Source organism: Emys orbicularis, chromosome 17, assembly GCF_028017835.1.
Source record: "Emys orbicularis isolate rEmyOrb1 chromosome 17, rEmyOrb1.hap1, whole genome shotgun sequence".
NCBI lineage: Eukaryota > Metazoa > Chordata > Testudines > Emydidae > Emys > Emys orbicularis.
In genome coordinates, this window is record NC_088699.1 from 6,135,412 (window position 1) to 6,161,160 (window position 25,749).

Genomic DNA, 25,749 nt, shown 5'->3' on the forward strand with positions numbered 1-25,749 from the left:
TTGTGCTGTAAAATTCAGCAAATTGTATTTATTCCTAATATTTAACAAGACCCATATCACTATACATCAGCACTTGTTTTTAACTTTTATTTAATAAATCAAGTTTATTAAATAACTTTAATAAATAATTTAATAAATATGCTGCACCTTTTTTTTTTTTTTTTAATTTAAACTGAACAGTTCTGATTAAAATATGACTACCTATATGCAGTTCAGTTGTAAGGCATAGGAAAATGAAAACAGACTGCAGGCTTAAAATAACTGTGTGTGTAAATTAGCAGTGGGACATAATATAACTACAGTTTCTTTTGATGGAAAACAAAATTAGCTGCACAAGGTCAACAGGTACTGTCTGAATGCAGGAAACTGGATATTAATAAAATACAATTTTTACAAAAATATTGTTTTGCATCATATAATCTAAAGAATAGAGAAGTTCATAATTGTACAACCATAAGTAGTCTTTGAAAAAAGTATTCTAGATGTAAACATTACGAAGGCTCATAGGCTTAAAATTAGGCTACATCTTGATTTCAAGGTGTTCATGTCCTAGCTCTCTGAAACTAACAACTTACTTCACCACCCTGTTCTTGCTCAAAAGAAGAGGGCAGATATACCAGCTGAAGGGATAGCCTTGTTTGTGGCTATGTTCGCACACCTACAGCCATGGTGAACCCCATTATGGTATGTTGTGTTTTGTCTGGCTGCCTAGCTGAGAAGTTACATTTGCAGTGTAATAGCAGTTACTCTAGAGGGAAATTATTTTTGCAATGTTCATCTTGACTACCTTTTTAAAGGAGGGAGTGTCACAGTTTGGGTCTTGAACACACATTCCTGCAACTCCTGAGGCTGCGTACCTTGTTGCTGTCTACTACCAATATCCCTCTGGCAGATATGGAATAGCTCCAAGATAGCTGCCCTCTTCAGAAAGGTTACTCTGAATGATACCTTTGGGGTGTTGGGGCTGTAGGTGGATTAGTTCATCTCAGTGCCAAGGGGATCAAAGGACTGACTCTTCTTCCCTTCCACATCCTAACGGAGGGAGTTAGGACTACACACAGATAGCTAAATCCAATCCTATGGGTATCTCTTATTTAGTGCTTCAATATTTGGAGTTTTGAAACCAAATTACTCACTTGTTTCTATACTCTTAGAATATGCCCTGTATCAAAAATAATTTCTCTTTTCTTACTATGCAAATCCTTTTACAATGTTTATCTTCAAATCAAACAATGTCAACAAATTTTACAGCAACTCTGAGACTGTACTGGCATTGTGTACTGGCAGGAGAGCAGGTGATGTTTTTCCTTTTACTGTAGACAGCTGGAGTTGAGAACTGCTGTAAGTAGGACAGTGCAGGATAAACAGCAGGAGCTGAGGGCATTGATCACATGATTGTCTCTTTGGAATATTGGGTTGCTACAGAGACCGCTAGCAGACAAATTTAGCACTTGACATAAGAAAGCAGTTTTTCCTTGTCTGAATTAACAGAAGTTAAAATGGTTGTGACTTCACTTGGAAAATCTAAAAATGAGATAGATGGCTCTGGATTTTAGTTTGCTTCAATGAGTTCATGTTTTAGTCTTTGTTTTATGTCCAAACAATATTATACAATAAACATATAAAGGATATTAATTACCTTAATTTCCAGTGTGTCAAAAGGCAGTGTATACTGAATTTTCTTATTTGAACAGATAGTTCTTGCCTTACTAAATGTATTTACTTGTTCCAGAATAGGCCAAAGCACTTAATGAAGGTTGGTATATTTATCCTCAGATAGAACAATGTTTGTTTATGTCTTCCAAAACTGTGTTCCTAACCAGGCTATTTTATTTTGTATAGCAAAAGTAAATTCCACATTGAAAGCTGTAATTTAGAACATCAAGAGATAATTGAGATTTATATTCTGAATAATTAAAGAAGGCTCTAATATAAATACATGCTTTAATATTGGTTTTTGGACTTTGAGATACAGGGCCATGAAACCACTGTTTTTAAGTATTGCTTATAATTGCAAGTATTTGGGTATATTTGCATCTCACATTTAAAAATATAGTATTTATTTATGAGAAGGCATACCACATTTTAAAAAATCATTTGGACATAAGAAAAATACATCTATTCACAAGTTACATATATTTTTGTTACAGTATAGTAGTTTTAAAAGCTTACTGATAATTAATAGTCACTGTGTCCTTGTGGACAGCAGGCCTTGTGGTAGAGATCATACGAAGCCTGATGTGATAGAGAAGCTGCTAGCGGAGGGCAAGAAAAGGCATGGTTGTGAATTGATTGATAATAGATTGAATTAGCATGGTAAGTGGTACTGCAGTATTGTAGGATGTTCATACTTGGTGTTTTCTTCCTAGAGAACTAGATGGTGCATTAGCTTTTACAATAAATAAAAAATTGAACCATAATTCAGGGTTTCCAACCCAGACTTAAAAACCCCCAAAACAAACACATCTAAATGATCGAGAATTTTTAATTGGCAAAAGAAAACACAATACAAATCCAGTAAGCTTCTGATCCACACAATCCAACTTCATATTCATATAATAACTGCTCTTATGAAAATTAAAAAATGGTAAAATCCTGCTTCTTCCCACCCCAAATAAAGGCCATGGAGTTTCTTGCTGCCAGGCTGTTATCATGGAGTAGAAATGGAGTGGAACTGCCAAGTTAGATGTTAAAAAGTGCTCCCAGAGCTGTACAGATGTGGGTGGCCACAGAGGAAGCTGCTGTCCAAAGGGGTCATTGCCCTGCTACTAATCCTCATCAGTCCAGCAGGGCGTGAAAGCACCTATTCATGGATCTTCTTGGGTGAGGTTTGTAGCCATATGTCCTTCTCCACAAATGCTCCTCTAGGGAGGAATAGGTAAGCAGGTGGTCTTGAGGAATCTGCTCCTCTTCTGTTAGCTCAACAAACCTCCTGTGGTTTTGCTGACAAGAAGAGAATGGAGGGGATAATATGATGTTGAGCATGTGGCCAGGTGTATAATTCCTATAGACTTATTTTTCTCTGACGCTTATGTTACAGACTAATGTAATCTCTTCCTGTCATTTGGAAACCCTGATAAGGTACTTTCTGTATATTTTGGGTTGTTTGTATTAGAAAAAAATTAATGTGTGTTTTTTCCTCACTTCTTGCCTTAAAAAAAAAATTAAAAAAAAATCCTAATCTCTCCTATTGTAGGAGTGTTTGGATGTTCTCTCCATCCTCCATGGAGATGGCTATTTAAATAGAATCTCACCCAAGTCTAATTGATCTTTTTATTTTATTTAAAGAACTTCCTTGGTGTATTTAAAAAGCAGCTGACTTGTAGACCCTTTTAAAAATAACTATTTTGAGACACTTGTGCCAGTGTATGATACACCATTGCGGAACTGCTGGTCGCTTGTTGTTGTCAGTGAATGATGGCTTTGCTTGTCAGTCAAAGTGCCCCAAAGCTTTTGGTGCTGAGGATTCTAGGTCTTGGCCAGTGTCTCCCAAATTACTCTGATGGCAATTCCATAGCATTCAGAAACAGAGGTATGTTAATGGGAGAGCCTAAACATATCAGCTAGAGTTCCTAGCCCTAAATAGGCAGAATGTTCTAGGGATTTGAGCATGGGCTTGGAAGACAGGAACCTCTTGACTTCTGATCCTAGCTCTGCCAATTACTGAGCTCGGAAAATGACTTAATCTTGCTGTGTTTGCTTCCTGCTTCTGTAAAATGGGGATGATAATTACATACCATATAAAATTACTGGTAAACTTAATTTCAGTGGAACCCCTTTAATCCTCATATGATGGGGAGACCCATTGCAAATTACCCAATTTTGTGACTAAACAATTCAAATAAAAAAAGCAAGGATATATGATAAAATGTAGTTGGTTTATTTTGTCAGCTGTGATTTAGTTGTATTTTTTTGATATTCATGGATTACTGGTAAATGTGCTATTGTGTGTATGTATAGGTATATCGTACATAAAGTTAAAGACCTCATTATAGCACTTGATATTAAATTGATGCTGGGAGAGACTCCGATCTTTTGGTGGAGATTTGAAGTGGGCAGTTTAGTGAAGTGTGGATTAAAGGTTCCAATGCATCTGATGTTTGTGAAGCACTTTGAAGTTATAAAGCTAATAAATGTAAAGAAATAGTTGAACAAATTACCTTTCTATCAAGGAGGATACTTCAAAAGTGGTGTATTGGAGATGCAGAAACATCATGTATATGAAAATTCTAGATTTGCCACCCCCCAGTTTAGTCTTTACTAAGATTTCTATAAAAGCAGGACCTTTATATACTATGTGGACATCTTTTCCTGTCCTCCTTCATCCCAGGTGAAATCATAATCCTTTGTTTATGACACTATATCACTTCCACAGTAACTAGTTGATGCCACTGTTTTATGGGATTATGACTTCAGGTGGTGGTGGGAATGCACCAGGAACATATAAACTCTTGGGAAACAAAGATCCAGTTTTGTGCAAATTCCTATTAGTAGCGGGGAAGGAGAAATACAGAAAAATAATTTAAACAGAATATTTCTAAATATACTTTATAGAGAACTTTAAAACACTCAGTTGACTTCAGTGTTGATCACCTACTATTTTAATAATAAATTTGGTAATTCATGTGCTATTTTTAGTTAATCATGCACTCTTCAAGATTGTGGGTGGGCCTTGGGTAAGGTTTAACATTAAACCAAGTCAAGCTCAAATTAGTCAGTCATATTTGTCTACGGTGTTCAGGACTGACCTAATACTATCCAAGCTTGGGGATGAGAACTTCAGTAGAATTAACCAAATAATTGACTTAAGAAATGGGTCACATTTCATATTGGCAAAATTAAAGGCTTATTTTTCTGTAAAAAAGAAATATAAATGGAACCCAGTTCATTCAAATCTGCTAAAATTCTGTAATTCTATCCTCTGTATAACTGCATGCACTGGAATTTTTGCTCAAAACATGCAGATTCATATATTTTTAAAATCATAAATATGTGAAGAAAATATTATAGTAGCTAGCACTTTCATTTGTTTTTTGCTTTAAAATTATTCTTTTTGGAACATAAGAGAAAATACAAACCTTAGCTTCATCTTAGAAAAGTCATCAAATTTCTTGATAAATTGTAAAAAGTAACTATCTTCCCCTCCAGACATTTATTTATTTTAACTTGGTTGGGCCTCAAACAAGCATCTCATGGATGGAGGCAGCCAAAACGCCTGCTTCAGCCCCTGTGGCCTTTGACTAATCGTTGGGCCCTTCAAGCTGCCCAGCCTAAGGGTATGCAATTGCTCTCTGGTTGTGGCTAATCAGATAGTGAGGAGCTTTCTAGTATATTTAGCTTTATAAAATTCGTAGTTTTGCTATTAAAGATAGAAATGCATTTTTAAGTAGGCTAATATTTGCCTCTAAAAGATGTGTACTTCTCAGTCTGGCATTCAGCTCCCCTAGTAATGCTTCAGAATTGCAGGACAACTGCATTTACAAACCTGTGCCCTCTCTTCCCCCACTAAATACATGATACAGTATTCCGTTAAATGAAACATGTGACCTAAAGTGTTGTGCAATATTCAATTGCAGAAGTGCATTAGTTTGTGGTGTTCTCCTTTCAAGAATGTGGCACATTGAAGGTGCACAGTAGCTGTTTAAACTAGCTCCCTCCCTCTCTTCCCCCTCCCCCCCCCAGTCTTGCATTGTTGCAATAACACTGTAGTAATGTTGGGCGTCCTGTTGGAAATTTTTCATTTTTTCCTCACCCTTCCAGTATGGGTGACATGGTAAAAAGAAGGCTTGTCCAATCTAGTCTTCAGCTGTGCCATGTGCAGTTACTTGTAGCAACAGCTTCAAACTTTCAGTTTCTGAAAGAATCTATCCTGGGTCTCCTGTTCTACTATCTACTTTCCATGAGAGAAACTTTGGAAAATGACCATTAATAAAGGAAGAGGTGAAGAAAGAGTGTTTCCTGCAGCAATGCATATTGGAGACTCTATTCAAGTAGGGCTTTCCAGACATCTTCCTCTTTCCCATGTAGAGATTCCAAGTGTCTGTGCTTCAATGCTTGCCTTCTCAACTAGAAGACATAGCTTCCTTTTTATTCCCTCGCTCCAGGCTAACAGATGAAAGTATCTCCTGAGGTGAGGAAAGAATGCACGCTATGCCCAGACCTCCTTCATGGGCTTGCCAGTTCAGGTATTCTGATCACCTGGCTCTTGTGCAGGCATTGCCTCACTGACTTAGCGACATGCAATTTCTCTCTTGGAGAGAGTTGCAGGAGTTACTCTGCTTTCTTTCTCTTAGCAAGATCTGAGCTGCAGAACCCTTGCAGTTGTTAAATGAGGTTCATCAGGCCATCTTTAGAATATTGTAATTCAGTTTTCCATTTGGATTTTCAGTAAAGCACCATTTTGAATTACTTTTTCTTGCTTGTGTTTTCTTGAATGAAGACTTAGCAGATGCTTGGTATCACCTTCCTTTTGGACGGGCTTAACACCCTCATTTAGTTGCTTAGGAGGTGGGTTCTTAAGGGTCTCCTTGACTTCCATTCTCCATGTGGACTTGAACAGCTTAATGGGACTTAGATGCCCTAAATTTGCACAGGATAAAATGTATCTCTCTGAACATATGATTGTCCTGCTTTTCACTTTGGCATCAGAAGTGACTGCCCTGGTTGCTTTCACTTCTTGCAGGCATTTGAGTTAAGTTGGTGCTTGCGAGGCTCACAAGTTGGCCTGCCTGTATCACGTTTTTTTGTGTTTTGTTTTAAATCTACCATATCAGAGATTCTTCAATTTCCCAGATCAGGGAAAAATGTTCTCCCTGTGGCATGTTGGCAGGGATCTTTGAGTTGTCTGTCTTTCCTTGTGAATTAAGATCAGATAAGCATATCTCACATACACCCCACCTCAAAGGAGTGGTTTATCCCACATAACTCTCATGTGATTGTAAGAAGGTAGGCATTTTTGAATTAGAGTAATTACATGCTAGGTTTTAGTGTATTTCATAATTAAAAGCAAAACAAACAAAAAACAGTGTCCGCAGTTCAGCACTTTTATTATCAATCCTGCTAAATAGTGACTGAGTACACCTCTACCCTGATATAACGCGACCCGATATAACACAAATTCAGATATAACGCGGTAAAGCAGCGCTCCGGGGGGGGGCAGGGCTGTGCACTCCAGTGGATCAAAGCAAGTTCGATATAACGCTGTTTCACCTATAACGTGGTAAGATTTTTTTTTTTTTTGGCTCCCGAGGACAGCGTTATAACGAGGTAGAGATGTAGTTGTATGTAGACGAAAAATGATCCAAGGAAATAAGTTTTAGTTTCAAGATTTCATTGTGTGGTTATAAAAAAACAAAACTGTAAAAATTGAGAAATGCTTCTGAGGTCTGATCTGTGTCGGTGAAAAACTTCTGTTTCATTGCTGACTCTCTCTAATGCTTGGATTTTTTTTTTCTTTTTAATACACTGTATTTACATTCTGTAAATCATGTCTTAATTTATTTGAGTTGTATTGAGGAGGCATTTAAATGTTTTATCTCATCTTTACAGAATTTAGTAGCTTAAATTAACCTATAAAGAACCTTCATGTTAACACTTTCAACTTCCTTTGAAGGAGCGTGGTAGACCCATGATGCATCAGAAACTGGGAGACCTGTTTTGAATTCATTTTCTTTTATCTCTGGGAATCTTATTGTGATTTATACTTTTTCATTGGTAGGATCTTCCTCTTTTGTTTATAATTATACAAATTAAATTTAAATCAGTAGAGTGAGAGTTCAGGAAACTGAAAAATAAATTTTCTGAAAGGACTTTGCTGCATGCCACATAAGGCACAGTCCAACAGAAAATGTTGAAAGTGTAGAAACTTAAAAGTGAAGTTTCTAAAGTGTTATTCAATTGAGAATATTTATACATAAGCCCTAAATTTTAAGAGCATTGTCCAGTAGTATCTGCAAGAGAATTTTTAGGTGATCTGAATTCAATATTCTAAAACATAATCATTTTTTCCTAGTTAGTAGTTCTCAATCAAGTGACTATAAACTTTTCCTGTTTTCTAGTTCAGCATTAGAACTTTATATTCAAAATTTTTACATTTTTTTTTTAAAAGATGATCTTCAAAGGATTTGCATTTGACTGAGCTTGTACTTTTTTTTTTTTTTTTTTTTTTTTTTTAAACTGCTTTGACATCCAAAGATGATGACACATGTTTTTTTGGGGGGTTTCTTTCTTTCTTTTTTCTTCTTTTCACTTGTAGAGCGAAATCAAGAACGTGATCTTCCCTTTGTTTGATGACCTTCTGGATGTTTAAGAACATGTTTAGCGTGAACTCTTTTGCAACTTCGTTGACGGAAAGAGTGTTGAATCCTTAACAAAGAGCTCTTTTCCCCCCCAAAAAATCTTTTAGTCAGTGAAGATAAATAGGTGTTAACAAAACAATCAATTTAATATCTTTAGCAATTCTCCTTAAGGCTTCAGTGTAAATATACTACGTATTTGTTTTACCCTCTTTCTCTTTTTCCAGTGAGCACTTGTCCTGCTCTTTCACCTTTTTCTTGCATGGGGACAGCAATGTTTGTACCAGTGTGGAAATCAACCAGCACCAACCTGTATATCTTCTTAGTGAAGAACACCTTACCCTTGCCCAGCAGTCTAACAGCCCTTTTCAAGGTAGGTTTCTGTGGCTTATTTTAATACTTTTGTTCTTGAGCAATCCTTCATCAGCTGATCCAAAGAAATGTTGATGCCAAAAAGGGGGGAGAGGGAGCAGCAATGAAAAGTACGTTCATGGATTTGTATGACACTATGCTGCTCCATTCATTTTTGGCCACTGGTTCTCTCATAACTTAAACTTTGTGATAAAGCTGATCAGAAGCAGCGAAGTCGTCATCCTTTTTCCTAAAGGTTAATGAAGGCGATCTTCCTGTGTATCAGCTGGCCTAAAGAAGGGGTGTCAAACTCATTCTGTAGTGTGGTCAGACAACTAACTTTCTGGTCTAGTCCAACTGCAGAATCCTTACCTAATGCTGTTTAGATATTGCATTTAAAGACCTTGTTGGAAAAGTAAATAAATCTATAAAACTTTCCTTTCCTGTCCATTAACTTACTCTCTGTATATCCATCAACCCCTGCCCCCCAACACTTCAGGAATTCCCATTCTTAGTTGGGCATTCCTGCTCCACCTATCTGCTCCCCACCCCCAAAACAAACATTTGTCTTCCCCTTTGGGAACTCCTTCGCTTTTGGCACTTTAGAGGGGTGGAGATGTGAAGAATCTCTAAGCTTGGTGCCATGGGGATCAACATCGGTGGCAGCAGTGATGTTGGGGCTGGGTGACGGAAGAGCAGGAGCCCAGTCCTGCAGACTCAGCAGTGTTAGCAAGGCAAGCTTGTCAAGAAAAAAGCCCTTTCTTGGTCCATCTGGTACCTTCTGGCACCAGTGACAGGGCTGCCTTATGGTGCACATTTCCTGTGACACTCATACATTTTGGGAGCCCTGTCTGCATTCCTACAGCTCAGCCTAAATGTCATGCATTAAGTATATCATTAAGTTTATGGTCCTATGTAAATTAGCTAATTAATAATTGCATAAAACATCACATATGGGACTCAATAAACTTGGTAGCTATGTAGTGACATCTCAAAAAGCTGTTGCATGGCAATAGGATCAGAAAGTGAACAGGAAGGAGGAGGAGAAGCTCCGGTGTCTGTGCCGCTTTTCCTATGAGTTCCCTCTCCAGTCCCAGCTTGAGCTGTAGCGCAGGCTGGATCCTTTTGAAGATGGGAAGAGAGAGCTTGGGGGCTGGATCTGATCAGTGTGCTGTATGTTTGACACCCCTATCCTAGAGAATGGGCTCCCATACTGGCTACTATAACAAGTTGTTCTATATGGGAACACATTAGCCTTGTCTACTAATACTGTTCCAGAAATGGTGCTGACTGTGGGTTGTCCTGTTCTATGTTTGCAGTTAAACTGTGTTCAGAAACAGTTTAACTGCACTGCTGCTGATGCCCATTGATAACAGGTAACTTTTCTAATGTAGGCAAGACTGTCATATTTCCTTATGTGTAGTCAGTCTGACCTATGTCTATCATAATTTAATTGTAACAAACAGAATGAGGAGATGACTACATGTAGACCATTGAGCAGCAAGTTAACACTGTCACAAAGAAAGCGATACCAGACTCTTAAATGCCACAAATTCATTTTTATCGTCACCTGTTCATGTGCACAGACAACTGCATACTCCTTTCTATCCATGATGCAATTTTCTGTCACAGATGTTCAGGTGGATTAACTTCTAACTGCTGTTATGGTACATTTAATTCTTACATAACTCATCTTCTTTCAGTACATATACATTTTAATGAGGTATAATAAATTCTTGTTCTAAGATGTGAGTGTAGGGTTCTTTTTATTATACTGTACTGTAGTGAGGTGCAGTCTAACCTGTCATTTAAAATGGATTATTTGGTAGTAGGTGTTGGCTGAAATCCTAGTCATGGAGGAGGTGCAAATCATTCTCTAGCTGTATCCTAAAATTATTTGTTTGTATATCCAGTTATCCTAAGTCCATTTGGATTAAATGGCACACTCACAGGACAGTCATTCAAGCTCTCAGATTCATCTACAAAAAAGCTGATTGGTGAATGGAAACAATTCTATCCTATCACATCTAACCTGAAGGAGGGTTCTGAGGAAAAACAAGAAGAGATGGATTGGGAAGATGACTCTCTGGCTGCTGTGGAAGTCCTTGTAGGTATGTAATCTTAATGCATGTTGCTTCTTTACTGAAATTCTCTGGCCAAGTAGGAGCTAGCTTATTTTAAAGGTAAACCGTGATCTTGTAAACCTTTTGAATGTAAGAGATTCCTGAATCTGACTTTTATTCTTTGCTGTATGTTACACACTGTTTTGAAGAATAGTTTAGCTGCCTTTATTTTGCTGTACCAAAATATTTTACAAAATTTTACAAAATTTTTGCTGTATTTTTGCTGAAATTCTCTGGCCAAGTAGGAGCTAGCTTATTTTAAAGGTAAACCGTGATCTTGTAAACCTTTTGAATGTAAGAGATTCCTGAATCTGACTTTTATTCTTTGCTGTATGTTACACACTGTTTTGAAGAATAGTTTAGCTGCCTTTATTTTGCTGTACCAGCCAAAATGATTCTATAAGTGACAAATCCTTGTCAATTACCTGGTGCAGCTAAGAAGGGAAGCTTATTTTGGGTCCTATAGAACATTTTTATAGCTAGAACATAAATGGCAGTTGAAAATTTCTGTCCTGAAATCTGCTCTAGGAGTGATATAATAGTATTTCTTCCCAAACTTTTGAAAGCTAAGGCTCCTTCAGAAAAATGAAATCAGTTTCATCTCCCCTTCAGTCTCGCTATGTGATGCTCAAGGCCTATGCAAAATGAGTGTTCGTTCACAGTAGATTGTGTTGATCTTCATAATATACTTTTTCTTATGCGAGTTGGGGACTGGAATAGTTAACAATGTTGACATTTTAAAGTAACAGTGTTGTCATCTGAGTTTAAACCCAGTGAGGTGAATGGGGCGTTTCACTTCTCTGAGCTACTGCTTCAGGTTCTGTGCAAACTTGGGCAGACCTGGTTGCATTGGTTATACAGTACTTGGGTCACATCTTCATGGTTTTCTTCACAACTATGGCTGCTAGAAGCTTTAAAATGAAGGCCAAGGCATTAGAGAACAATTAAGGCCTGTCCACTGTGTCCTCCCCGACCCTCCAAAGCTAAACTCTGACCAGAAACCTTTTGACCCAGCAGAGCCCTGTGGGCCAAGAGCTTTTGGAATGTTGCCACCTAATGCAGTTATTTCTGCACCTCAAGTGCTGCAATGTGAAGGCTCGGGGTTTAAACCCTGATGATGATGCATGATGGGAATGTTGTTTGTTGTACATATTAGAATATTTTTGCCTTCAGTTGTGTTTAAAAAAAAAAAAAAAAAATCTAGAAGAGTTAAGAAATGCCAAATTCATGGTGAGCCATGCAAGCTTAATTTGTTGTCTTGTGCATCATGATCTTTAATCATATGATGGCATACTGTCTTTTTCCACAGGACTGCAGCCTCATTTGTGCATAGGCTAGACACACAAGGGGGCTGAATTACAGTTGCATAGGCAACTGTAAATCTGGCATTTGCTAATATTTGAGTGCTTGACTTTGTAATCTAAATGTCCTTTTACTGTTTTGTATGTAATATAATTGTAATTGAAGGTGTGGGGAAAACTAACCTACATGCATGATCACCCTTTTCTAAATCTTCTAAATTAGTTTTTTGGAGATGGATTTTGGGAAAGGTTTCTTTTCTTGTGTCTCTTAGAACCCTATGTGTTTTCTCCTTCCCAAGTTTCCCATTATGGATGTATAATTGAGGTAGCATTTAGAGGCATGGGCTTCCTTTGTGCTAATAGTTGTATAAATATAATAGAGATGGTCCCTGCCCTCAAGAGTTTACACAGTCTCTAAGTATAAGACTTTAGAAAACAGGTAGATACAACAAACAGGTGAGGCTACAAGGAAGCAATGAGCTGAACTGGTCAGCATTGTAAAGAGTGCTTTCATAAACCTTAGCATTGAGCCTCTGGATTTGATACACGAGGCCAAGGATAACTTCTTTCCATAACAGCCAGTCAACAGTGCTCTTCAACTGACCAGAGAGTTCATCATTGAATGATCTAAGACATTTCCAGTGATTGTTCCCACTGTACTCACAGCCCCTGTTGAACTGGAATACAAAACTGGGGATCAAATAGGAGGTCCTATTAGGTAGGACAGAGTTCTTACTGTAGTAAACATAATTGGAATCTCTGAATTTCTTTACTTGAATACCCAGACACCTTTCGTCTGTCATGTGAAATTTCTATTTAAGGAAACCCAGCATATATTTTCAGCTTTTTAGGAAGTTTAAAATATTGGAAATTGTTGACTTTATCTGCCAGTTTCAGCTGCCCCCCCCCCCCTTTCAGCCAAGTAACTTATACAAAGCCTATGTCTGCACTCTCCCACCCTAAAATGTATCCTATCCTGAGCTGAGATCCTGTACCGAAAGTTTCATAGGAGACTGAATTTTTACAGAAAAGAGATTGTAATACAGATGACATACAGTACAATCTTAATTCTACAAGTTATTTCTATAATTAACAGCTTAATTTTTAATCTATAAGTAAGACATACAAGGTAATCTTTTCCCCACACTTCTTTAAAAAGAATAATGGAAGGAAATGCGAAAAAAGAAAACTGACTTCACTATTAAGCCAGCACAAATACGTGACCTTTATTTGCTAGGCTAAATTATTGGAAATGCCTTAATTTTACTGTAGCTAACTGTTTTTTAATAGTAGCAAAGAAGCAAATACTTGGGGGTGGGAGAGATTAAAATGAAGAAACTTCCACCAGAGTGGAGTTGCCACAATACCAAGTATGAATTAATTGACAAGGAATTCTGCTGTTGAAGGAAATTGCTTTATAGGAGAAACTGAAAAAGTAGGGTAAACTATATTGAATGACTGACAAGTAACACATTTAGAATAGCAGTGGACAGGAGGATAATTACAAGAAAGGGGAGCTTGTAATGGTATTGAAGCTCATCACAGTAACTGTTGGCATAATAGCCATTTATATGTTGGAACACCTTGTATAGAAAAATGGTTTTAGACTTTATCAAAATACCTCTGAACAAGAACGGTCACTGGTACTGCAGCACTTATAATACATTAACATAATTAAACCAAACCTTTCAGAATGACTGCTATTCAGTCATTTATGAAACAGTGAAAGGAGCTACATAATTGCCTCAAGTTATCTAGTTTTCTGGCTTGTTTTAGTTCTCTCATATAATTTATAAGGCAATAGATAATATTGCAATGTGATTTAAAAAAAAAAAAAACGACTGGAGAGAGAGAATCTCATATTTGGTCATGTAGCTGGTACTCAATGACTGAGTTGAATATATAATGACTATATGCTTCTTTTTCAGCTGGTGTGCGAATGGTCTACCCAGCATGCTTTGTTCTAGTTCCTCAGACAGACGTTCCTGCTCCTAGCACTGTGGGGGTTTCTCACTGTTCAACTACTTGCTTGGGTGTCCACCAAGTGCCTGTTTCCACAAGGGATCCTGTCATGTCTTCTGTAACTTTGACTCCACCTACGTCCCCAGAGGAAGTTCAGACAGGTATAGTCAATGTTCCCTTTTCCAAAAAGAAAACTGTGTTGAGGTTTCTGCTTAAAATAAACGCTCAGAATGTTTTGATAGTATTCAGAGCGCTCTATGCAATTTATTGGTAACCTGCAGTATGTTGTCCTTTAATTGTCACTGTAATCCTAAAACTGTTTGAATTGTAATAATATTCTAGATTTTTATCGTTAACACTTTTGAATTTTTTTATAAAAAAATTAATTTAGCACAAGAATGGTATTTGCAAAATGGTTGTAATTTAAAACCTGAATATTGGTTTGGCTGGACAGTACTTGTAAGTGTTATGCAGAAACTCTGGTTTGGGAGTGAAAAGGTGACATTCCCAGCCTCTTTACAATGCTTAAGGGCTGATTCCAGAGCATTTTTATAATGTTGGAGAAGGCCGCTTACTTTCTCATCTGTGAGCAATCACAGGTGTAGTTTTCAGTTGTCAATCTGTATCAGGATAAAAATCTCAAAATTCAAGGGTTGGGAAAGTCTTAGTGTTAGCACTGGAGCTCTTCTAATGAAAGTCTAGTCACTGCCTTGAGACTTTTGAATACCTCCTTAGCCAGGGTGGATAAAAATCAATGATTTTAAAAAGACAGATTTTTTTTTTAATTAAAGTTCTGTATTTTTCTTTTTAAAAATAAAGCTGTTTATCATAATTTCAAACTTAATTTTAGCCTATATTAAGGGCCTAGATTTACTATGAACATAATTGAAACAACAAATAAAAAAATATGCTGTGCCAATGAAACCTCTTCATCTTTTAATGAGTTAGTGTTGCTTTTTTAATTGCATACAGAATTAGAGGAAAACATTTCGTTTTTGAGGTCAGCTCAAGTTTTATAAATGTCACTATTATGTACTGCATTAAGCATCTGTATTTTCAGTTTTTACAGTTGAGGAAATGCTGATATTAACATTTTTCCAAATGTAAGTACTGTGAGTTTTTGTTGTGCAGAAAAGCTTCTGCATTCATTACTTTTTGTTTCAATCTAGCTAGCAGGTGCAGAGAGAATATTTTCTTTTGGACTAATTCATTCAGAATTGAGAAACCGATGAGGAATCGAGAAAGCTGGAGAGCTTGTTTTTCCTCTTCCAATCTGTGAATAAAAACCAGGGGATGAGGTCTATTAATTTGAAAAACTTGAAGCACATAGGGACAGATTATCAAAAATATTTAGGTGCCTAAAGATGCAGATAGGTGTCTAGTGAGATTTTCAAAAGACCTTAAACAAGTTTGGGTCTCTTTCCCATTGATTCCGGTGGGGATTAGGCACTTTCAAAAATCCTATTGCATCTTTGGGTACTTAAATACCTTTGTTTTGGGTTGTCATGGGTCAGATTCTTAATCAGTCAATTTACTAACTCCCAACTAATAATTCTTGTTTCAATAAATCAGTTTTAAATACAACACATGAATAAAGTTTCTGATACCTTAGATGTGCTGGATATGTAAGTATTTAATTAATAAAATATTGGTGTGTTTGTGCATTTTTAATTAAATTCCAATTTTTCATCCAAATGCAGCACGACACACATCACAAGTAAAAATATCATTTAGTAAGAGTAGAAGGCATAATTTTCCATTTTCTAACATTAAAAATTAAATGTGAAGTTCTTAAGCATTGCTTAAATAAATGTGTATAATAGTGTATCCTGGTTAGTGAAAAGTACTAAATTTAATGTAAAGGCTATATTTTTTTTCTTTTTTGCAAATTAACATTTTGTAATGGTTATACCAACCAAAGAGAATGAACCATTATGTAGGAAAATAACTAAAGTACAAATTTGAAATAACGTTAAAATTAATTATTGTAATAAAATTTTCCTACATGGTGACTCAAATTGGCGATTTTACATAATGTTGGATTGATCATCAATTTACTCCCTCTTCCTGCCAATTAGAATTGTCTATATGTATAATACTGTATTGCTGCCTTGTCTAGTTTTAAATATCTCAACCAAGGGGGTGTGTCATGTCTGTCATATAGTGTATATGTTAAATTTTCATTTATTTTTTTTAAAAAACCTCTGATTTGCCCTTTGTACCATTCTGCATAAGTCTTCTTCCTTTGGGGTTTACATCCTGCAAAATGCTTACGGTATATACCTGCACTTAATTATGCATCTGTGTCCCCAATGAATAACATATTAGATAATTGGGGAATATCAAAATGCAATAGGAATTGCAGAAGACCATGTTAAGGGATGGATCTAAAACCCACTGAAGTTACTGTAAAGATTCCTGTTGACTTCAGTGGCCTTTGGATCAAACTGTATATGGTGAAGGATTAAGAATTTTTTATACAGTTTACATGTTTTTGGGTGTTTTTATCTCTATATAAAACGCGAGCGTACACACACACAAGTTACACAAATATATGCTTAAGAAGTCCTGTTGGTGCTGCTTTTAGTTTGAAATGTGTATTTAAACTTGTTCCTTGAGAAAAGAGGTGCAGTATTCCTAGGGATATATTTTCTTCTAGGAGAGGGGGTCTTTCTTTCTAATATTTGGCTCATGATGAAAAATATTGACCAGAGACTGCAGAGTAATACACCTTGTTAGGGGTGGGGAGAGAGAGAGTCATTCAACTTGTGGTAACACATGAAAGAGGGAAAATAGCAGGGATTGTTTAATATGATCACAGAATGCAAAATACATTTGTTCTTGCATAGGTTTGATAGTGTTCCTATTGCAGGAGTGAGATTCTATTAAACACTCAATGTAGCTTCTAAAGAAATTTGAGGTGGCACGGGAACTCACTTCAGATTAAATTTGTATGCTGTTTTTCTGTATGACCTGACACTATCTCACTGTACACCATGTATACCTACATTTTTTTTTCTACTTTTTTGTTCCTAATTTTAAAATATGTAACAAAATACATCCCTCAAAGGATGGTGTTTTGTTTGTTTTTGAGTTGTATGGCCCTCTATAGTCATGTTGCCTGATTGGCTAAAATTTTTTTTTTTTTTTTTAACTTTTATGCTGCTTTTCTATTTTCAGTTGACGCTCAGTCAGCCCAGAAGTGGGTGAAATTTTCTTCAGTTTCTGATGGATTTAGCTCTGACAGTACTAGCCACCATGGTGGCAAAATCCCTAGAAAACTAGCCAATCAGGTGGTGGATCGAGTTTGGCAAGAATGCAATATGAACAGAGCACAGAACAAGTATGTACTCCTTTCTGAAACTGAAATTAAAGCTGTATATTAAATAGTATGCCTTAATTATATATAAATATTGTACAGCTTCTTGCTGCACAAAATGGTTTGAAGCAAGGCTGCTAAAGCCTGTTAATCAGCAAAGTGTGTGTTACTTTTGAAACACTTTAAAGTAACTTACTGCGAATGCTAGTTCACATTACTTATTTCTTCAGTATAATGTTTGTTTATCTTTCCCGACTCTTGTATCTATTAGTTTTTACCCTCTGCTAAATGTTAAGAGGTAACATACATTCTAGTTAACAATAACTCGCCAATATTGAATCCTAGGAGAAAGTATTCTGCTACATCAAATGGCTTATGTGTTGAAGAGACAGCTGACAAAGTAGCATCCTGGGATTTTGTTGAAGCCACACAGAGGACAAATTGCAATTGCTCAAGGTACAGTACCCAGTAGACGTGTCCAGTAATGTAGACAAAGTGAAGTATGCAGGAAGGGTTTTAATGACAGACTTGGGAATACTAAACCATAACTGTTTGTTTGTACTGTGGGGGGATCTACATGATGATAATTTATTAGGTTGTGTATCCTGAGTCCTGAACTCCATTATAGACTCTTGGTGAAGGGCTCACACCTACAATTAGACTAACAAGAGGATTTTTCTTTCTTTGCATGGATCAGCACAGTGATCTAATGGCAGCTAAATGTGGATTTCTGAATTCAGGTGTGGCGTTCTGAGGGCACGTAAGGCCTGGGACTATAGAGGCAATATGCTCCCTCCCTAGTGGGAGGGAGCATTCATAATCTTTAGGATTCTTTGGCTAGTGCAATGTGGTGTTGGCAGGCATAGGAGGAAGAAGCCAGAAAGAGACCTGGTGTGGGGCCTTGAGGATTTGGGAAGGAGATACTTTTCCCTTTGGTGGGGCAGTATCTGCATTCTCCAGAAAGGTGGGTGGATTTGAAACCCCTGTTACGGCCGATTAACAGCATTAAGCCGCACTTGCTTCCAGTGAACGGCCCACAATAACTAGAGACCACTGGAAAAACTTTGTGTTCTAATTTCCAGATTTCTATTCTAGTTTTTTGCTTTGAAAAGTGTGGGGAAAAAGGTTTCCGAGAACACACTAACAGTTGTTTCAAATTTAATTGAAGTACCGTTAATCCCAGTGGTAGCTGAGGTTGGGGCTTTTTGGACTTTAGACTTTTTGTTGTTGTTACATCACATAGAATATCAAATGTTATGTGGCTGTGATGTTAATGATTGAATGTAAGAGCTTATCTGCACAGGCACAAAGGAAAATTAATCTGAATTAACTAAAAGTGTGAATTAAAAGTGGATTACTTGGGTTTTCATAATTGTATGTTCCAGACCTGAAGAAGAAATTTTTTTTGTGTAGTTCAAAAGCTTGTCTTTCACCAACAGAAGTTGGTCCAATAAAAGATGTTACCTCACCCAACTTGTGTCGCTCTCAAAACTAGGCAACCATATTTTTCCTGCTTCACTATTTAATACCTTCTAGAACAGTGCTTCTCAAAGTCGGGCCACCACTTGTTCAGGGAAAGCCCCTGGCGGTCCGGGCCGGTTTGTTTACCTGCCGCGTCCGCAGGTTCGGCAGATCGCGGCTCCCACTGGCCGCGGTTCGCTGCTTCAGGCCAATGGGGGCTGCGGGAAGGGAGGCCAGCACATCCCTCAGCCCGCGCCGCTTCCCGCAGCCCCCATGGGCCTAGAGCGGCGAACCGCGGCCAGTGGGAGCCGCGATCGGCCGAACCTGCGGACGCGGCAGGTAAACAAACCGGCCTGGACCGCCAGGGGCTTTCCCTGAACAAGCGGTGGACCGGCTTTGAAAAGCACTGTTCTAGAATACTTTGAAAAATTCTAATTGATGTATTTATTTTTAAAGAAAAATCTAGTTCATATAAAATGAAATACTAGTGTAGATATACTTCAGGGATTCATTGAAATATTATTCTCCATTTGTTTTCCAGGCACAAAAATCTTAAACCAAGAAGTTCGGGTCAGCAGGGGCAGGCACCACCTGTAGGCCAACAACAACAAGCAGCTCCGAAGCACAAGACAAATGAGAAGCAAGAGAAGGGGGATAAGCCACAAAAACGCCCTTTGACTCCTTTTCACCATCGTGCATCTATTAGTGACGATGTTGCCATGGAGGCAGATTCAGCAAGTCAGAGGCTTGTGATCACAGCACCAGACAGTCAAGTGAGATTTTCAAATATCAGAACTAATAATGATGTAGCAAAGACTCCTCAGATGCATGGCAATGAAATGGCAAATTCACCTCAACCACCACCACTTAGTCCTCACCCATGTGATGTAGTTGATGAAGGGGTAACTAAAACTCCTTCTACTCCTCAGAGCCAGCATTTCTATCAGATGCCAACACCAGATCCCTTGGTTCCCACAAAAACAATGGAAGACAGGATAGACCCCTTGTCTCAGCCTTTCCCACCTCAATTCCCAGAAGTTATAGAACCTACAATGTATGTTGGTACTGCAATGAATTTGGAGGAAGATGATGCTAACACCACTTGGAAGTTTTACAAAGTTCCAAAGAAAAAGGATGTGGAATTCTTACCACCACAGCTTCCAAGTGATAAATTCAGAGATGATCCAGTAGGACCAACTGGACAGGACAACATAACGTCAGTTACAGAGTAGGTATTTTTTTAAAGCACTCAATAATGTAACTCACTATAAAATTGCCAAACTGAGTCTTTTTTTTTTTAACCAGAATAGTATGTCATTTCTTTAATACAGTATGTGGTATTTGAACTGCAATCTCATTCAAAATGTCAATGATTTTTATGAAAGGACATTTGAGTTTCACAGTAACCCTTTAGAACTCCAGTCATGCAATAGACACAGCATTCATTTGTCTGAGTTTGGAAAATGTTGGTGTCCTTAGAGAAAAACCATTAAAAGTGCATTGTAATAATTTGAGATTCTTAATCACAGAGCTGAATCTCTAAAATGAAAGGTTGGTGTTCATTTGTTATCAAAAGTCAAGAGTTTTTTACCATGTGGAAATATGTCATGAAACAGAATTGGTACTGTAAGTTTGTCTGCTGATCTGGGGCCCAAGATATAATGGCCTTAAAGTCACAGCTAATTTTAAACATAGGAGTGTGAGTAGTCCTATTGACTTTAATACAACTACTTGCTTGCATAAAGTTAGGAACATGGGTAAGGACCTTGCTAACTCACAGCTTAAATTAGGAGGAATTGAAGAGCACAGTCAAGGGGTACTGTTCATGTTTCCATCATTAATCTCTCTTCTGCAGCTGACTTGTGCCTGTTTGGGACTGTAAAGTGTATTTACCCCTTCCCACCCAGTGGACACAAAATAGATCCCTAGTTGTCCAGGAGGAGGATTGGTATCTCTCTGTCAGACTTGAGTTTTCTAACAACTTTCAAATCTTAATTAATATTTCATGATTTAAGAGGCTGAACTGAAACTTGACTTTCCTATTTGGTCAAATTCTCCTTTAAAACTGGATTGATTATTTTTCACATTGCTGAGTTTAGCTGTATGTGATCCAGGCCACTTGAAGGCAGATTAGTAAAAGTTAGCCTGTTAGACAGAAAGGCATCTGCTGCTTCTAAGTGAACACAGGATAAGAGTTCTGTCCCTTGGTCATGGTTTCTTCAAGTCTCTGATTCAGGTCCACTGTAAGTCTCTCTCTCTCTCTCTCTCTCTCTCTCTCTCACAGACACACACAGACACACACACACACACACACCCTCCTCCTCCTCCTCTGCCCCCACTTCCACCATATGCATTGTAGAAGGTCTCAGACCCAGAGAATCCTGTAGGTGTGGGAAGGTGCTTGTAGTTCCAGTTTTAATAGATGAATACATAGAAACAGTATATGTTTGTCCATATGTCTGACTAGCTTTTATATGCGGTAATGTATGTTCCTTTGAATACCTGTTTAATTCTCCCTCTTGTTTGACTCTTTGAAAAGCTCAAATCATTCCATATAAATGTCTGCAGGAACATTTTCAGAGCAACCCCAGCCTGTGTTCTAGCGTTGGCTCTTTTTTCATAGTGGGCTACCCTTCTGTGTTCTTCTGCCTCTTCCCCTGTGATCAGAAGAACCTGGCACAGAAGAGGAAAACATGTCCTTGATAGTTGGATCTGTCTGTAAGCTAGAATTCTACAGTCAGTTATATTGCAAGTAGGACTGCTTTGATAGTCCTTTCTAGGTGGAGATCCAGGCTGGTACCACTGTTTGTATAATTAGAAAGACTCGATCAGAGGAGCATGCTGAAGAAAGCTTTTGCTCCGTGCTGCTACCTTAACGTTAAACTAGTGTTTTATCTAAAATGCTGGAAGATTTTTTGGGGGGCTAAAAATATTAGTCTCAGGTAGCAACATAGCTGCATTAGCCCGTATTACACGTTGAAGGGATATAGAGCAAGAAGCCAGCAATGGAAACTCTCTTGTACTGGACAGGAAAATATCTGAAAGATTTTAATGGCAGTTCAGCTTGGCAGATCAGCTCTGCTTCAGTTCAGACTTGCTTAGTATGTACAGTCTTTGGAAACTGGGAATTTTTGTCTGAGGACATTTGATTCCATTTTCAAAGAAAAAGTGTGAGCCAGAGACTGATTTCCCCCCTCCCCCTCATATTGAGTCTTCTTTATGTATAAAATAAAGAAGACCTCTTTAGGTCTTTAGGTTCATAGAAGATAATTATGATTGGACTCATTCTGTTAAACTCGAAGCTTTGTATAGTCTGTTTTACCTTTTGTTTCAAGTGTTTCAGAAGCTGTGGTGAGAAAAAGCAATTGATTTGAGTGACCTTTAGGAAGTACATACTAGGTATTATTACTGGGAGCAGAGGAGTCGTCTTCCAGGCAGCATGACTGACATCAGTTTTTAAGAGGTGTCGCAACTACTGTAAAATAACTGGAATCTGCTTGTTGGCCTGGTTGTTGAGGTCAAGGGACTGTTCAGTTATCACTGTTGCAGTGCTCCAATCAGTGCTTTATATTCAATGTGACACTTCTTTTGTGTCTTGCAGAAGTGCCTTAATAAAGAGATTGAGGTTATCAGTCAAAGAAAACTAACTATTGAGATGTCTGTTGTTGGTGCTAATAGCCCTCAAATCTCATGGAAATGCTTACTTTTAAATAATCTTTCTTCAGGGCAGACAAACTTATTTGGATAAAACTCAATCTAGGTTTCTTTTGGAAACTGGTTTTTCAGCCCTCTGTAGAAATGATCCTCAAGCCACCATAAGTTACCTCCTTGTAGTATTTTAGCACTGTAAGAAAGCTTGAGCTATGTGGGTTTTTAAAGAAACACTGTGTTCAGTTCCAAATGGATAAAAGGGTTCAGATTCTTTCAGATTATATAAATTGGGTTAGAAGTTTAGCTGCAGTGAGATTTTCTCATTTTGCCCAAAATGTTAATTTGAGTCTCTCTGCAGCTCACTTCATCAGCCAAAAGAGAAACCTTTCTTCTGCCCCCCCCCCTTTTTTTAAGACTTCCATAGTTTTGATAAATTATGGAATGAGTTAGAGGCAATAGCTTTTAGTTTTAAAGTTAATTTGATTGAGTCAAAGTAATAGCATCTCTGCTCTTTATATATTAAACTAGTCCTCTGGATATATTTACATACTCTTATGCCAGTTTTTCTTTTGTGGACCTACTTCTTTCAGAAACACTCCTAGATTGGTATAAGAATGCTGCAGAAAGAGAAACGTTTTCTTCCTGTAAACTCAGTAGCTACAAGTTCATGTAGCAGCAGAAACTGACTCTAGAAAGTATTGATGACTTTCACAGTAGAGAAATGTGTTTGAGGAACAGCCCTGTTGATTGTGTATTATTTCCAGTATGAACCATATTCTTCCAGTGTTTACTACTATGTGAAGTGTTAACTTGATAGAAATGGACCAATTTCTTGATGTGCAATCATACAAGCATTTTGTCTTTGGATTGCTAAAAAAGGGTAGGTATTGGAATGTACAAAAGGAAGTATTGCCAGGAAGTAAACCATCAAAAGGACTTAAACTAATTTTCTTGAAATTTTTTTTTTATTCTAATTGTTGTACTCTGTCAAGGCAGCAGCTGTAAACTACAAGTTTTATTTTTATATACACACCACACCACACCATAGCTTGAAAACATACTCACCACTTTGTAGGAAGTTTCTCCTGGTGAAAGAAGGTGCCTGATCCATCCATGTCAGCAAAATTTAAGCTTTTATTTATGTATATATATATATATTTCAAATTATAGCCCATATAGTTGAAAAGAGAACCTTTCAAATGTGAACTGCATGCAAACAATTGCAGTGTTCTTTGCTGAGATTGTAAATACAGTAACTCCTCACTTAATGTTGTAGTTATGTTCCTGAAAAATGTGACTTTAAGCGAAATGATGTTAAGCGAATCCAATTTCCCCATAAGAATTAATGTAAATGAGGGGGTTAGGTTCCAGGGAAATTTTTTTCACCAGACAAAAGACTGGTGTGTGTGTGTGTGTGTGTGTGTGTGTGTGTGTGTGTGTGTGTACACAAAACTTATACTCTGTGTGTGTGTGTGCACACACAAAACTTATACTCTGTGTGTGTGTGTACACACACACAAAACTTATACTCTGTGTGTGTGTGTGTACACACACACAAAACTTATACTCTGTGTGTGTGTGTGTACACACACACAAAACTTATACTCTGTGTGTGTGTGTGTGTGTACACACACAGTATAAGTTTTACTTTACTAAACTTATACTGTGTGTGTGTATACACACACCCACCCACCCACAGTATAAGTTTTAAACAAACAATTTAATACTGGTACACAGTGATGATGATTGTGAAGCTTGGTTGAGGTGGAGGAGTCAGAGGGTGGGATATTTCCCTTACTGCTAAATGATGAATTAGCCATTGGCTGAGCCCTCCAGGGTTAACTCTCTCACTCTGCAAGGCAGCAGGAATGGAGGGAGATATGCGCATTTCCCTTAAGTACACTTCCTTGTTAATTAGATCAGCTTGCTGAGACTGCAGCTGCTACAAGCTCCCTCTGTCCTGAGCCCTGCTCTATGGAAGATAGGGGTAAGTGGGGTGCAGGAGCAGGGGGGGAGGGGGACACCCTGACATTAGCCCCCCTCTTCCTTCCCGGCACAGCAAGCAGGAGTCTTGGGGAGCAGCACATGGCAGTTGGGGGAGGGACACAGCTGAACTGCAGGTTGCTGCTGCACAGGGAACTTAGGGGAGCGGGGATCTGATGGGGGGGCTGCCGGTCCACCCTGGTTCCAAGCCCCCACCAGCTATCTGCAATGGGCTGCTCTTCCTGCAAGCAGTAGACAAAGCAGGCGGCTGCCAAACGATGTTAGAAGGGAGCATTACACAACTTTAAACAAGCATGTTCCCTAATTGATCAGCAACGTAATAACGAAACAACGTTAACTGGGACAACTTTAAAGTGAGGAGTTACTGTAGTCAGTTTGTCTGCTGCTTATAGCTTTCTACCACAGCAGCAGAGTGAAACTAAGACTATCAGTTTCACTGGCCATTCACAACCCTTTGTGTAATAGTCAAACTGACAACTATCATAACTATTTCTCTCTTGCTGTTTTGGAATGCTGAGAGCAGCAGCAGAGGTACTCGAGCTTTTCTTCTCTCTATCTTAAATATTGGCCTTTGGCTGATAGTTTTAGTTTTCCAGCTAGCAGGTTCTGGTAATTATTTCAAGATGTAGTGTGTGTAGTGTTACAGCATTCAATTGTCAGTTTCTTCCACCCTTCCAGACAGTAAAGGAAATATATATTCTGATACAAGGTTTACTCTTGTCAGAGTAAGAAGTTTGATCTTTCCTTTTTTATAGCCTCTAGTTTAGTTTAACAATTTATTGACTATAATTATTCCAGAATAGTTTGCTACTATATTTTCCCCCCCTCTGGATAATTAAAAAAGAAAGCAAATACTTAAAATCTTCCTTCTAGCTGTTTGTCTTGTTACTCAAATTGCTTGTTTCTAACGAGTTAGTTTTCCAAGTCTTTTTGTTGTATTAGTTTATATAGGATGTTGGAAAAGGGAAAAGCACTCCAGCTGTATCAAGGTTGCTCCAATTGTAAATGCCAGCTGTCTGACGCACAATCACAGCAAGTTCATTGCCTGCCTGGGGATAATCCTGGAGATACAAGATCTGATCAAGCATATCATCGTTGCCTGAGAAGGATGGGTTGAAGTCCCTGTTAGCTGTAAGATGCTGCACAGAAGCTGTTCTAAATAATGCCAGGGTTATGGGATTGAGAGTCAGGTTGGAGTGCGCTCTATTTCAAAGTGGTCTTGACTGAAACAAAATTGTTAAGTGATGCTTTTGCATCCAATCTACTGTTTGTCTTATGCTGAG

General features: G+C 37.9%; 1 protein-coding gene across 1 annotated transcript in view; it reads left to right on the forward strand.

Moving 5' to 3' along the window:
• MED13 (mediator complex subunit 13) overlaps nucleotides 1-25,749 on the forward strand; it is a 71,710-nt gene that overhangs the window by 23,734 nt on the left and 22,227 nt on the right. The window contains exons 4-9 of the mRNA XM_065418113.1: nucleotides 8,522-8,667; nucleotides 10,559-10,756; nucleotides 13,998-14,192; nucleotides 17,212-17,374; nucleotides 17,696-17,806; nucleotides 19,353-20,039. Coding sequence (XP_065274185.1) covers nucleotides 8,522-8,667; nucleotides 10,559-10,756; nucleotides 13,998-14,192; nucleotides 17,212-17,374; nucleotides 17,696-17,806; nucleotides 19,353-20,039 — 1,500 coding nt within the window. The remainder of the gene's footprint in view (nucleotides 1-8,521; nucleotides 8,668-10,558; nucleotides 10,757-13,997; nucleotides 14,193-17,211; nucleotides 17,375-17,695; nucleotides 17,807-19,352; nucleotides 20,040-25,749) is intronic.